The sequence below is a fragment of the Eriocheir sinensis genome, chromosome 62 (genome assembly GCF_024679095.1).
Source record: "Eriocheir sinensis breed Jianghai 21 chromosome 62, ASM2467909v1, whole genome shotgun sequence".
Classification (NCBI taxonomy): domain Eukaryota; kingdom Metazoa; phylum Arthropoda; class Malacostraca; order Decapoda; family Varunidae; genus Eriocheir; species Eriocheir sinensis.
In genome coordinates, this window is record NC_066570.1 from 5,351,034 (window position 1) to 5,364,798 (window position 13,765).

General features: G+C 45.4%; 1 protein-coding gene across 1 annotated transcript in view; it reads left to right on the forward strand.

Annotated features, from left to right (window-relative positions):
* The window catches only part of LOC126986650 (uncharacterized), a 113,388-nt gene that overhangs the window by 72,399 nt on the left and 27,224 nt on the right, over nt 1-13,765 (forward strand). The window contains exon 6 of the mRNA XM_050842925.1: nt 8,934-9,022. Coding sequence (XP_050698882.1) covers nt 8,934-9,022 — 89 coding nt within the window. The remainder of the gene's footprint in view (nt 1-8,933; nt 9,023-13,765) is intronic.

Genomic DNA, 13,765 nt, shown 5'->3' on the forward strand with positions numbered 1-13,765 from the left:
CGAAAGAAACGGGGTGACTTAATTAATGTATGCGTTGAATACCCGCACGAATCAAATAGTATACCGTTGCCGACACCTTCCATTGCAGATTATTAACGAAATAGTAAATCCATAAAAATGAGAAAGATACGTGGCAGCTTCTATTGATATATGCATTGAATATCCACACAAATCGAAGGCATGACACCGTTGAGTATATCACTGCGGACACTTTCTAACGCAGCCTCTAACGGAGCCACAAATACCGTTGAAAATGCGAGAGAAACGTCAGAACTTTTAATAACTTATGCATATATTATCCTCACTTGTGAAAGACATGACGCCATTGAGTATGCGATAATGGACGCTTCTATTATATCCTTTAACGGAACAACAAACACTGCATACATCGAAAAGGAGGGTGAAAAATTGTATTGTTATCCAGAAACTTATAATTAATTGGAATATATATTGAAGTATTTCTTTACCAAGTAGAAATTTCAAAGGATAATATTGTCAACAACTTCCCAGTACGAAAACAACAATAAACGTCAACTGCATTAAACCTCGCGTCGACCGTTACTTTGTTGCGTCATGAGCGAACTGAACCTACCTCCGAAGTGCTTTGATCTGCTGCGCTGAGTGACCGCCGGGCAGATTAAATCACCCGAGCTGCCAGCCTGGTAATGAGCCAGCGTGCCTCCTGCTTCCCGGCTTTCCATGAATATAGAGCCAGAATACCTTTAGGGTGAAAGAACCGTAGGAGAAAGGATAATAATTTCAAGGAAGGAGAAGTTTCAAGTAATAAAAATCAACAGCTTCCATTAGTAGTAAGATGCTGAAGGAGATAGGAAACATATTGCAGGGAGAGCACGCCACTAAAGATAAAGAGATCAAGGAAGAACTCAGGAAACTCAGGTCAATGAAAAGAGTTTGGCTGCCTCCTTAAGAGCAGAACCCAGAAACAGCTTCCATTAGAGTAAGATGCTGAAGGAGATAGGAAACATATTGCAGGGAGAGCACGCCACTAAAGGTAAAGAGATCAAGGAAGTACTCAGGAAACTCAGGTCAATGAAAAGAGTTTGGCTGCCTCCTTAAGAGCAGAACCCAGAAACAGCTTCCATTAGAGTAAGATGCTGAAGGAGATAGGAAACATATTGCAGGGAGAGCACGCCACTAAAGATAAAGAGATCAAGGAAGAACTCAGGAAACTCAGGTCAATGAAAAGAGTTTGGCTGCCTCCTTAAGAGCAGAACCCAGAGGATTTGTTTTTCTTTTTTAAGTTTCCAGAGAAGTTAAATCTAGACACGTGGATTCGTACGATGACACAATTTACAAGCAGATAAGATGCCAGTCGAAACATGAGGTGGAGCATAGTAAGTTAGATTACTAATTGGTATTTTATTTTTTAGACAAACGAGAACTTTTCACCGGATATCAAACAAATTATACTAAAGGTAACGAGAAAGAAATGACAAAATTAAGAAGGAAATTAGATTTAAGCGGAAAATTGAAGTCTGGATTTTCTTTTTAATTAGATAAGAAATTAAGAAGGAAATTAGAATAAGAGAGGAAATTGAAGTCCAGATTTTCTTTTTAATTAGCGAAGAAATTAAGAAGGAAATTAGAATAAGAGGAAATTGAAGTCTAGATTTTCTTTTTAATTAGCGAAGAAATTAAGAAGGAAATTAGAATAAGAGGAAATTGAAGTCTAGATTTTCTTTTTAATTAGCGAAGAAATTAAGAAAGAAATTAGAACAAGAGAGGAAATTGAAGTCCAGATTTTCTTTTTATTTAGCGGAAAAAAGGAAATTAGTATAAGAGGAAAATCGAAGTCTAGATTTTCTCTTTAATTGATTTCATGATATTGTTTTGCTATTGGGTTTTCTTTACATTGTTTTGTTTAGTGTCTTTCTTTCCTTTCCTCGCTCTTAGCCGGAAGGAAGGCGGCGGAATCGAGGAAAAAGATTCGTTTCCAATTTCCACGTGACATGTGCGTTTCTCTCTCTCTCTCTCTCTCTCTCTCTCTCTCTCTCTCTCTCTCTCTCTCTCTCTCTCTCTCTCTCTCTCTCTCTCTCTCTCTCTCTCTCTCTCTCTCTCGTCCTTGTTCTGTTTGCGATATTCAGATTCATTTTTTTATTTATTTTCTTGTGCTTGCAAGAATAGTTTCGTTCCCCATTTTCTGCGCTTGTCACTTTTCCACAAGGATACACAAAGATAGGAGACTGCAGGGACGGGGGGAGAGAGAGTGAGAGGGATGTGGGGGGAAAGAGGAGGAGTGAGGGAGATAGGCAGAAAGAGGAGAGTGTCGACACCAGTTCCTCACCGTCTTCCCTTCCCATCCAGCTCTGTTTCAGTCTTTGGTTCACACAGTTTGCCTTGCTCTCCTCGACCAACCTCAACAGAACCGCCACTCGCTCTCACGACGCACTAAAACGATTGCTTGCCCCTTGTTGCCCGCATTAAACTATATTCACCATACACTAAACTGGTCCAGAAGTGTCTCCCTCCCCTCCCGCCATGGTAACATTGACTCCTCATAAAACTAACCATGGAAATACTGACACAACCTCTAGCAAAACCGTATCAAGTATAGGTGTGTAAGCCCTGAAATGCTTGAGAATGTGTGCCATAATTTCACATCTCCACCTTATCTGCCCCGTTGATGACCTTGTTTCTTCCTACAATACACCGTGACTCTGCGTTCTGATCCCGCCCGGAGGATGTAAAGCCACTACCAGCCAAACCCGTATCACAGGAACCAGAATATTCAGCAGCTAATAGGTTCCTCCCGTAGATGGAGAGGTCACTTACTTAGAGAGGCAATACACACCGTTTGACACACACGCACACACTCACTCAAGCTCCCACTCTCTATATCTCCATCTATCTAGCTATCCTATGTTTTTATTTATCAGTATCTTTCTTTCCTTTCCATATATCTAGCTTTCATCTCTCCTCTTCTCCCTCTTTCTCTGCAAGCATAACCTCCACCTCCTCCCTTCCCACGCATCTCTCACGGGCGTCTGTGTTTATTCCTCTCTGTCTGTCATTCTAACTTCTTCCATCCATCTATTTCCTTCCTCTTCTGTTTCTTCGTCTCCTTAAATCTCCCAGCGAAAATCAAACATCACTTGCCTTCCTTTACCATTATTTCCTCTCTCCATTTATCTTTCCCCTCCATCTGCCTTCCTCTTTCCATCTTTCCTCACTCCATCTGTCTCCCTCTCCCTGCAAACAGATCACCCACCACCACCTTCTCCTTTCCCACGCACATTCCCCGCCCTGGTGGTTTTAGATCAAGCACCGAGGCCTCACCACCACCACCACACCCCGCTCTCCTCACCCGCCCCGAACACACGCACAGAAGGAAAGCCCGTCATTTTTATCTCGTCCGCAGCGTAAAGCCCCTTGCCCGCCGAACCTCAAACTCTCCTCGGAGCTACGTGGCGGATGGCTTGCGTGGGAAGGGAAGAAAGGGGGGCAGTATGTGTGTGTGTGCTTGTGTAAGGGGGGAGGGGAGGGAGGGAGAATAGTGTGTGTGAGGGGGGAATAGTGTGTGTGTGTGTTAGTAGTAGTAGTAGTAGTAGTAGTAGTAGTAGTAGTAGTAGTAGTAGAAGTAGTGGTAATTGTAGTAGTGGTCATGTGTGTGTGTGTGCGTGTGTATGTGCGTGCTTTGTTGAACCCTTCCTGCACTCCGCAACAAAGCGTACCACCACCATTAGCAGCCTCGAAGCCGTGCCGGGGTCGGTGTTCTTGTACTCCGTCGATCGTTGAGTTATGGTTTTCGCTACATCGTTCTTTGTGTGTGTGTGTTTTCTTATTAATGCTTTCAGTGCCGGTTCTTCCCCTATTGAGCTCCTAGGCGAGGGTGTGGCTTGGCTTCTGTAATGTTCATCTTCATAAATGCACGATACGGAGAGCAATGAAATTATCGATATATTCATTACTTGTTGCATCGATAAATATATAATGCGTGCCTATAGATAGACAAAGGAGGCTCAGCTGTATGTATTTATTGTTTACTTCAGTATCCCTGTAATGCCGGAGAGAGAGAGAGAGAGAGAGAGAGAGAGAGAGAGAGAGAGAGAGAGAGAGAGAGAGAGAGAGAGAGAGAGAGAGAGAGAGAGAGAGAGGAGGAGGAGAATGATGGAAAAAAAGAGTAGTGTGAAATTTAAGAAGATAAAAAGGAAGAGAGAGACGGACGGACAGACAGACAAGGAAAGAAAAATAACAGTAACAAGAGCATAAAGAACAAGAAGGAAAAAAAAAAAAGAGGAAGAAGAGAAAGAGACACCTGCCGGGTAGAGTCCACGCGCACGTCACCTTTTGAGTCACCCCGAAAAAATGCTTTATGAGGGACAAGAAAACGCGGCCAATTACCCGGCACCTTTCCACCTGGTCTCTTATTTTCCCCACCATGCCTCTGAATGATCAGCTCCTGGCGAGACAAAGGCGCGAAGCTGATTCCTTGGGTGACGGAGGACAAGTGTGATGGGGGGAAGGGGGAGAGGGGATGGAGGTGAGGGAGGGAGGGAAGTGTGCTTGTGGGGTGGGGGGGTGAAGTGTATTTGGGGGATCTGTCTCTATGGAGGGGGGGGGTGCTTGTGTGGGGCGGGTTGAAGGGGCTGTGAAGGGTTGTGTGTGTGTGTGTGTGTGTGTGTGTGTGTGTGTGTGTGTGTGTGTGTGTGTGTGTATTAATGTGCGGAATCAAACTCGAACACAAAATAAACAAACTCACCCACACACACACACACACACACACACACACACGGCCCGGTAGCTCAAGGGTAGAGCGTCTGGATCACAACCAGAAGGACCGGGGTTCGATTCCCCGGCCGGGTGAAGATAAGTTGGGTTAATCTTCTTTCACGTGTAGCCCATGTTCACCTAGCAGTGAGTAAGTACGCGACGTCAGGCAAGGAGTTGTGACCTCGTTGTCGCGGTGTGTTGTGTGTGAGTGGTCTCAGTCCTACCCAAAGATCGGTACTATGAGCTCTGTGCTCTTCCGTAGGGGAACGGCTGGCTGTCTCGAGAGAGACCCGCAGCAGACCAAGAGGTGAATTACACACACACGCACGCACACACATATTTGGCGTAATGACCGGGGCAAAGATATGTGTTTACCTAGAAACGAGAGAGAGAGAGAGAGAGAGAGAGAGAGAGACTTATAAAGGGATATTTTTAAGGAAATGAGTGGAAAATGGAGAATAAAAGAGGAGAGATAAGGAAGATTTGCGATAGAACTGAGCTAAAAGAGAGAGAGAGAGAGAGAGAGAGAGAGAGAGAAATACAGACAGGCAGGCAGGCAGACACAGACACACAAAAATAAAATAAAAATGAAGAGATAAAAAGCCTTAAATTAATCGCCTCGCTCCATCATAACTTAACGAGGGTAATAAAATAATGCTCCTAGGTAATGAGGTGAGCTTCATTACGTGTCGCCTCGTTAGGAGAAAGAGGGGATAAAAAGAGATATTCGCCAGGAGAGTATGAAGTTATGAGCTCCTGAGGCGGCCGGGAGAGTGGACGAGGGTATGTATTTTAGTGTGGGACTATTTTATATATTTATTTATTTATTTTATTTATTTTTTGCTTGTCTGAGAAAGAAGAAGAAGAAGAAGAAAAAAATTATAACGAAGGAAAAGGAAGACAAGGAAGAAGAACAATAAAGAAAAATGAAGTAAATAAGAAGAAAAAAAGAAAATTAAATGAGAAAAAGATAAAATGCATGTTGGGAAATCACAAAGAAATCATTAACGAAATAAAACTCATCGCGAAGCACACCTGTGGCCTCTTGCGGCGGTAATTACCCAACACTCACCTGGATATTACCTCAGCGATGTGCTCCCTTTCCTTTGTTATCTCTCTCTCTCTCTCTCTCTCTCTCTCTCTCTCTCTCTCTCTCTCTCTCTCTCTCTCTCTCTCGCTCTCGCTCTCTCTCTCAGGTAATCTCATCTCATCTCTCCCGTCTCTGCTCTTCTCTTCCTCTCTCATCTCTTCCTCCTTGCTGTCCATAATTTTTCTTTCTCTCTTTTCACTCTCAGCTGTCCTCATACCCTTATTCCTTTCTCTGTTAATATAGTTTCTCTTCTGCTATCTTCTCATCTATTTCATTTTCTTTCCCTCGTCCCCTCTCATCCCTGTCTCTCTGCTCTCCATTACTCCTATTCCTCTTTCTCCTTTTCTTCATCCTCGCTGCGTCGTCGGCCTCACATCAAGTTTAATTACGCTCAAGAATGAAGGTGGAAAAGCAATTACAGTGTCGTCGGTTGCCCGGGCTGGTAACACTGCCGCCGCTCCCCATCAGGCCGCGTGGATGGGGTCGTCAGGCCGCACTCCCAGGCAAATTGAGTGTCATCGCCGGCTGGAACTCTTGCTAACTCTCTCGGCGTCCGTTTTTTATACTAGTGGGAGTTCGCTGCTCATCTTTGATCCTTTCTTCTTGAGAGGGAATCTAAAGTCCGGGTTGATAGGCGGTCTTCAGGACAGCATGTGGGTAGTCTTATGCCACCCAGAAAAATCCCAGCTATGTGGCGGTGGGCAGGACGCGAACCCACACGCTAACCACTCAGCCGCCGCCTCCCCTGTTCAGTCTTCAGCCAAACTTTGCTCTGGTATGAGTGTTAACCTGAATGGGATGAGGCTTATTGAGTAGCACATGTGTTTCTTCATTTTGTTTAATATACATCTCTCTGTCCCATTCTGCTTTTTCCTATCCCCGTTAGAAGCCCCCACACCAGATCATTCGTTCTCATCTCTCGCTGTCCTCTTCATCTTCCTCTGTCACGCCCACCGCATGCATGCCACGCCCCCCCTTCACCACATCTACAAACCTCCTACTTGGTCTTCATCTTCTCCTCTTGCCTGGCAGCTCCATACCCAGCATCGCTCTCCCGACATACCCAGCATCTCTCCTCTCCACACGTTCAAACCATCTCAACCTGGACTTTCTCACTGCGTCTAAGAGTCGTCTATAACCTGAGCTCCTCCTCTAATATACTCGTTTCTGATTCTCTGTTCTCGTACTTGCTGTCCATGTAAGAGCAATTACACAGCCGGCGACGTGACTTTGCGGCTTAATATCGTTGCGCCTTTTAGCGGAGTGGCCGGCGCCTCACCAGCTGCGCTTCCTCGGCGTTCATTAATTAAGTTATGGCGTAAAACATGACTACCAGGCGGGGCGGCTCTCATTAGTGTGTGTGTGTGTGTGTGTGTGTGTGTGTGTCCATTTGCATTATGAAGCACTCGGTCTTTCATGGTACTGGGGGTAAGGTAAAGAGAGAGAGAGGGATGGGGGCGAGGAGGGAGTGATCGAGGGAGGTCGTTGAGTTTCTGTATCTTCGTTGGTTGTTAGATTTTCATTTTTTTGTTGGGTGTTATGATATTATGTTGTGTGGTTTCGTATCTTTGTCGAGCATTATATTTTCTTTTTGTTTTGTAATACTTTTGGGTTGTATGTGGGTTGCTGTGTTTCTATTAACTTTGGGGATCTATTATTGCCTATGTTGTGTGCTGTATCTTCGGGTCGCTGTTGGTTATCTTTTCTATTCCTTGTTTGTTCTGTTGCCATACATCATTTTGCAAGCCTTTTATTTCTCTGGCAGCACTTTTTTCTTTTCTCCTCTGTGTGTGTGTGTGTGTGTGTGTGTGTGTGTGTGTGTGTGTGTGTGTGTGTGTGTGAGGTACTGAGAGTTCTACACGGCTCTCAGCACCCAATCCACGATCCTTGTAATGAGGCTTAGAGAGACTGTAAGAGACTAGCAGAGTTGAAGCGAGGCGTTAAAGTTATGCCGGAAAATCTGAGTGCCTGGGCGGCTCCCTCATTAACCTGCGTGATACTAGTTCTACGCGGCTCTTTGTACACAAATAAAGGTCATGGCTGCTTGTAGTGAGCCTCAGATGGACAGTAACAGACTAGGAGAAACAGAGTCGAGGCGAGGCGTTAAAGTTATGCCGGAAAACCTGAGTGGCTGGCTTCCCGGTCCCCTCATTACCTTGTGTTCCCGGCCGTCTTTATTATTTAACACGTTGTGAGTCCTGTCTTTCTGTGGCGCTGGCTGGCCGGTGGTGCTCGTCGAGGTGCCGCCGTGAGTGAAGTCTGCAAAGTGGAGTATTGTGTTTGTGTATTTATCTTTTGAAACTCTGTGTGTGTGTGTGTGTGTGTGTGTGTGTGTGTGTGTGTATATATATTTGTCTTTGAAACTCTGTGTGTGTGTGTGTGTTTTTGATGGTAGGGTTTAGTGGTGTCTATGACTGTTAAATAAAGTTGTTTTCTTGTTTATTTTTATTTCGTATGTTTGTTAGTGGTCATGACAACGCCTTCTCAGTTTACGGTGTTTATATAAATAACTTTGTAACCCCCTTCTGTGTGTGTGTGTGTGTGTGTGTGTGTGTGTGTGTGTGTGTGTGTGTGTGTGTGTGTGTGTGCTGTTTATTTTTGTGTAGCAGTTTGTCTATCTTTGTATTTATCTATCTATCTATCTATCTATTTGTTTATTGTTTGGCATCCTCTCCTTTGTCTCTATTTCTGTACTCATTTTTTTTTTCAGCCGAGTGAGTTTTCCCCAGTGTGTGTGTGTGTGTGTGTGTGTGTGTGTGTGTGTGTGTGTGTGTGTGTGTGTGTGTGTGTTTTCCCGTGTATCGTGTTGTTTCTCCCTTCTATTTACAGTTTCAGCAACACAAACACTCTCTCTCTCTCTCTCTCTCTCTCTCTCTCTCTCTCTCTCTCTCTCTCTCTCTCTCTCTCTCGCTCTATCTATCTATCTATTTATCTATCTATATCTGTCTATCTCCCTTTCTCTTATATGCACCGTGCTTTCCCCATAACAATTCCCCCTTCTTTCTCTCTCCCTCTCTCTCCCTCTCTCCTATTTTCTTTTTCCCTCCCTCCCTCTCCCTCTCTGTCTACACCCCTGCATCCCCTTGGTAACGCGTGTCTCCTCTCCGTGCAGGTGTCAAGCTGCGAGTACCTGGCCCTGGTGCTGGAGGGCTATGACGAACAGGAGGAGTTTGTGCAGGCCACGCGCGGCACATCGCTCAGGTGAGTACACTTTTTAAGCTCTTGTTTGGCTCATGCTGCACCCCGGAGTAACGTTGCAAGATTGTCGTACTCGGCCTCTTCGATTTACCGACTTCCAACCCCAAAACTGTCTCGTGGACCCCAATAAGGAGATTCACTTATAATTCTCGTTAAAATAATTAATTCCTGATGTTTCTTGGCAATAGTTAGGCGTCAGAAACCGGTAAATACTATGCTCTGAGTACGACAATCTGGCAACGGTGCGGGCCCGGAGCTCTTCTTGGGAGGAACATTTGAAGCATTTATTTGTGGTCGTATTTACGTTGGAAAAGTTATCCTACCAAATGAGGGAAGGAGTAGAGGAGGGAGAGCTAAGAGGAGGAGGAAACGCATATTACGGGAAGCATTGAAGAGAGAGAGAGAAAAAAAAATGAGGAAGAAGCGAAAGGAGGGAACAGGATAGGAGGAAATATATTAAGACAGAACTAAGAAGAGGAGGAAACGGATATTACGGGAAGCACTGAAGAGAGAGAGAGAGAGAGAGAGAGAGAGAGAGAGAGAGAGAGAGAGAGAGACGAGAGACGAGAGACGAGAAAGCGAAAGGAAAGTACAGGAAAAGGGGAAATTTAAAAAAGAAAAGCTTAGACATAAGGGAGTACATATGAGTAGGGGAGAAAAGAATGAAAAACTAAGAGAGGGAAAAATGGAGGAAAATGAAGGAGTGTCGGAGGCAATAACACGATGGAGGAAGGTCATATACGGGATCCTAAAACATGATCGGCCTTTTTCTGTTGGGGAAATAAGAATTAGGGTCAACGTCCATGAAATTTCCTTGTGAACGTTACTCCCCCGCGAGCATTGTAAACAGGCATAGCTAGAAATGGGCCTGCAATAAATGCTGTCCCTGAATGGGCTCGCGCGCTCAACAGAATACACTCCTTGCTTGTGGGTCCGTCTAGGAAGAAGTGGAGTAAGGAGAAGTGGAGTTAGAAGTGGAGTTAACGTCATGATTCTGCTACCTTTGTATCACCAGCATCATCACCAGCACCACAACACCAGCATCATCACCAGAACCACAACACCATCATCATCACCAGAACCACAACACCATCATCATCACCAGAACCACAACACCATCATCATCACCAGAACCACAACACCAGCATCATCACCAGAACCACAACACCAGCATCATCACCAGAACCACAACACCAACACAAGGAACACCGATTACTGATGACACTCGGCTTGACCTCTCCTTCATTGTTATTTCCGATTTTTTGCTGTTGTTTTGCATGATCTTGATTTTTGTCTGTCCTCTTTTTCCTCCTCCTTATTCATCTCTTCCTGTTTTTTTCCTCCTCCTCTTCCTCCTCCTCCTCCTCCTGCAACTCTTCTTTCTCGTCCTCCTCCTCCTCCTCCTCCTCCTCCTCCTAATACTTCGTCATTTTATATTTCTTTCGTTTCTTTCCTCTTTTTTTCCTCCAAATATTTCCCGGAATGTGTCTCCACCTCTTTTTTTTTTTTTACTTTTTCACTTCTCCTCCTCCTCCTCCTCCTCCTCCTCCTCCTCCTCCTCCTTCTTCTTCTCCTCCTACTTCTTCCCCATTTTATTTTCCTTCGTTTGTTTCTTCCTTTTTTTTCTCTTCAAGATGCTTCCTGTAATACTTGTTTCCTTCACCTCCTTTTTCCTCCTTCTTTACCTCCTCCTCCTCCTCCTCCTCCTCAGTTGCTTTCCTGTAATATGTTTCCTCCGGCTTTTTTTTATTTTCCCTCTTCTTTCCTCCTCTTCCTCCTCCTCCTCTTCATCCCTCTCCAGTGTCACTCCTTTCCTCTTTTTTTTCTCTCTCTCTCTCTATCTCTCTCTCTCTCTCTCTCCAAGACTCTCTCTCTCTCTCTCTCTCTCTCTCTAAGTGGTACCATCTTTTTTTCTCCTTCTCTTCTCTCTCTCTCTCTCTCTCTCTCTCTCTCTCTCTCTCTCTCTCTCTCTCTCTCTCTCTCTCTCTCTCTCTCTCTCTCTCTCTCTCTCTCTCTCTCTCTCTCTCTCTCTCTCTCTCTCTCTCTCTCTCTCTCTCTCTCTCTCATTCGTTTCCTCTCTTCCTCCTCCTCCTCCTTCTCCTCCTCCTCATATATTCATCTCCATACATCCTTTTAGCTCCTCTCTCTCTTTACATCTCCCTATATTACTACTTCCATTGTTATCTCCTCTCCCTCTTCTTCCCTCCTTTCCCTCTCAACCTGTTTTCCTTCCCTTCTGTTTCCTCTTTGCTCATTTCTTGTTTTTTCCATTCTTTCCCATTTCCTTCCTATTCTACTCTTCCTTCCGTCTCTCTCTCTCTCTCTCTCTCTCTCTCTCTCTCTCTCTCTCTCTCTCTCTCTCTCTCTCTCTCTCTCTCTCTAAAACAAGAGATAAAGAAATTTTCTCTAGGGGTTTCCGGGAGACAGGTTAATATGTGAGAGTGAGTGTGTGTGTGTGTGTGTGTGTGTGTGTGTGTGTGTGTGTGTGTGTGTGTGTGTGTGTGTGTTAAGCCGTGACAGTCCTTCCCTCGCACGCCCTGGCTCTCAGCTTGTTTTCTTTGGCAGGTTTTTTGAGGTGAAACTTCTTTATTTTTTTTCCCATTTTATTCTTCCATCGTTAGTCTTATCATCATCATCATCATTTGTCTCTCTGTATACTGTCCCTCCCTTTTCCTCCCCTTGTTAGCTGTCATTTAATTTTTTTTGCCTTCTAGTTCCTCATTCTATATTCTTTCCTTTTATTTCTTCCCTTGTATAATGTCCTTCCATCCCTCAACCTCCTTGAACATCCTTAGAATTTTTAGTCTCTCGTTCTCTAAACAGGCTTCCTTTTTAATCCTCTTCTATGCTATTCTTTTATCCCTTTATGTCTTAGAACCTCCGTAGTATCATCAATCTCTCGTTCTAAACACTGTCCTTTATTTTTCATCTTTTCTATGCTATTTTTCCATCCCTCTCCGTCCTAAAACCTCCTCAGTATCATTCGTCATTCGTTCTGTTTACTCTCCTTCCCTTTTTATTTTCTTCTGTACTGTGTTTCCATCCCTCCACCTCCTAGGCTCTCCTCAGTATCACCATTCTCTCGTTCCATACAGTCATTCCCTTTTTCTCCCCATTCATCCCGTCCCTCCAACCCTTCACCTCCTAGGGCCCGCCTGTTGCTCGTCCTCCCTCGCATCGCTGGGTCTAACACGCGTGACCTTGTTTGGCGACTTAGTGCCAGGCCGCCGCGGAGCAACAGGCTACGGGGGGGGGAGGGGGGGGGGTGAGCGAGAGGCAGGAAGGCAACAGGCTATGGTATCGAGTAACTACAGGCATGGGGACAGTTGAGCTTATGGCAACGTGTGCACGGAAGGCAAGGCATCAGTGGACTAGCGACAAGTGTGACATTGAGGATTATAGGATGATGTGAACGAGAGGGACGGGGGACGTTACGGGCTTATGGAAGGGCGTGAGAGAGAGAGAGGCAGGGAGGCAACAGAGCGTATAGAATGGTGTGGACAGGACGCAGGGAGGCAACAGAGCTTATGGCATCGTGTTAACTGGAGTCAGAGGGGCATTGAGAGCTATAGCATGGTGTGAACTAGAAGGAGGCGGACATTATGGGTATGGAATGATGTGACAGAGACGGAGAGGCAAGGGGGACATCAGGGCTTATGGCAGGGTATGAATATGAGGGAGGACCAATAGGGGTTAATGCAGGGCCGGGTAGGGGGAGTTACAAGGTTTATGAGAGGCTGTATACGGGGGTGTAGGGCTGGTTGTTGGCGTCTGGAGGACCGTTGTGGCTGAGTCTGTCTGCTACTGAGGGATGTGAAGGGGACTAAGAGGAGTGTTGTAAATGATGATGTTTGTTAATGTTTGGTCAGGTTGTAGTGGAAGAGAGATGGTTAAGAGAAATGGAAGGATAGAGGAAAATACAGGGATGTGGTGTGAGTATTAGAGGAGAGCATTGCTGTCCTTAAGAGAGAGAGAGAGAGAGAGAGAGAGAGAGAGAGAGAGAGAGAGAGAGAGAGAGAGAGAGAGAGAGAGAGAGAGAGAGAGAGAGAGAGAGAGATTAACAGAAATAGACTTGAGACAGATATTGAAAGATGGAGACAGAGGATGAAACGAAAAAAGGACACATTTAAAAGATAATTCAATAGATAGATAGAAAGAACATAGACAGCAACAGACAGACAGAGAGTAACGGAAGGGCTGGAACGCTCTCCCGGCACCACTGGACACGGGAAGTTCCGCACTCACTCAAGGGAAAGCACCCAGTAAACCAGGAACGGGCGGGCAACACACAGGGACATGCAAACACGCCGGGCCGGAGCGAGGGTCGAGCGCTGTCTCTTTTCCAAGTCGTGCGCCGCGGAATGTGTCAAGTTTTAAGAGACTTGGGCAGTGAAAGTAGGTCCGCGTCTTCCACTTTGCGGTGTCTGAGCGTGGCCGTATATACCCCGCCTTTCCATCCCTTCCCTGCCCACCTCGGCCTGTCGCTCGCTCCCTGTTGCTGGGCGGACGTGTGCTGGAAGGCTTTAGAACGCTGAAAAGAGGGGGAGACACACTGAAGCCATGTTGAGGTTGGTTGTCTTGGCGTGTGCTGTCCTTTCCCGTGCATAACCGTCCCTTCGTAATCCCTTAAAACAGTGACAAAGGGCAGGAAAGGGTGACCCAATTAAGCCATAGGGAGGTTTTTCTGGCGTGTGTTGTCCCTTCCAGTGTAAACCATTATTTCTAAATGGTTTAAAACAGTGACAA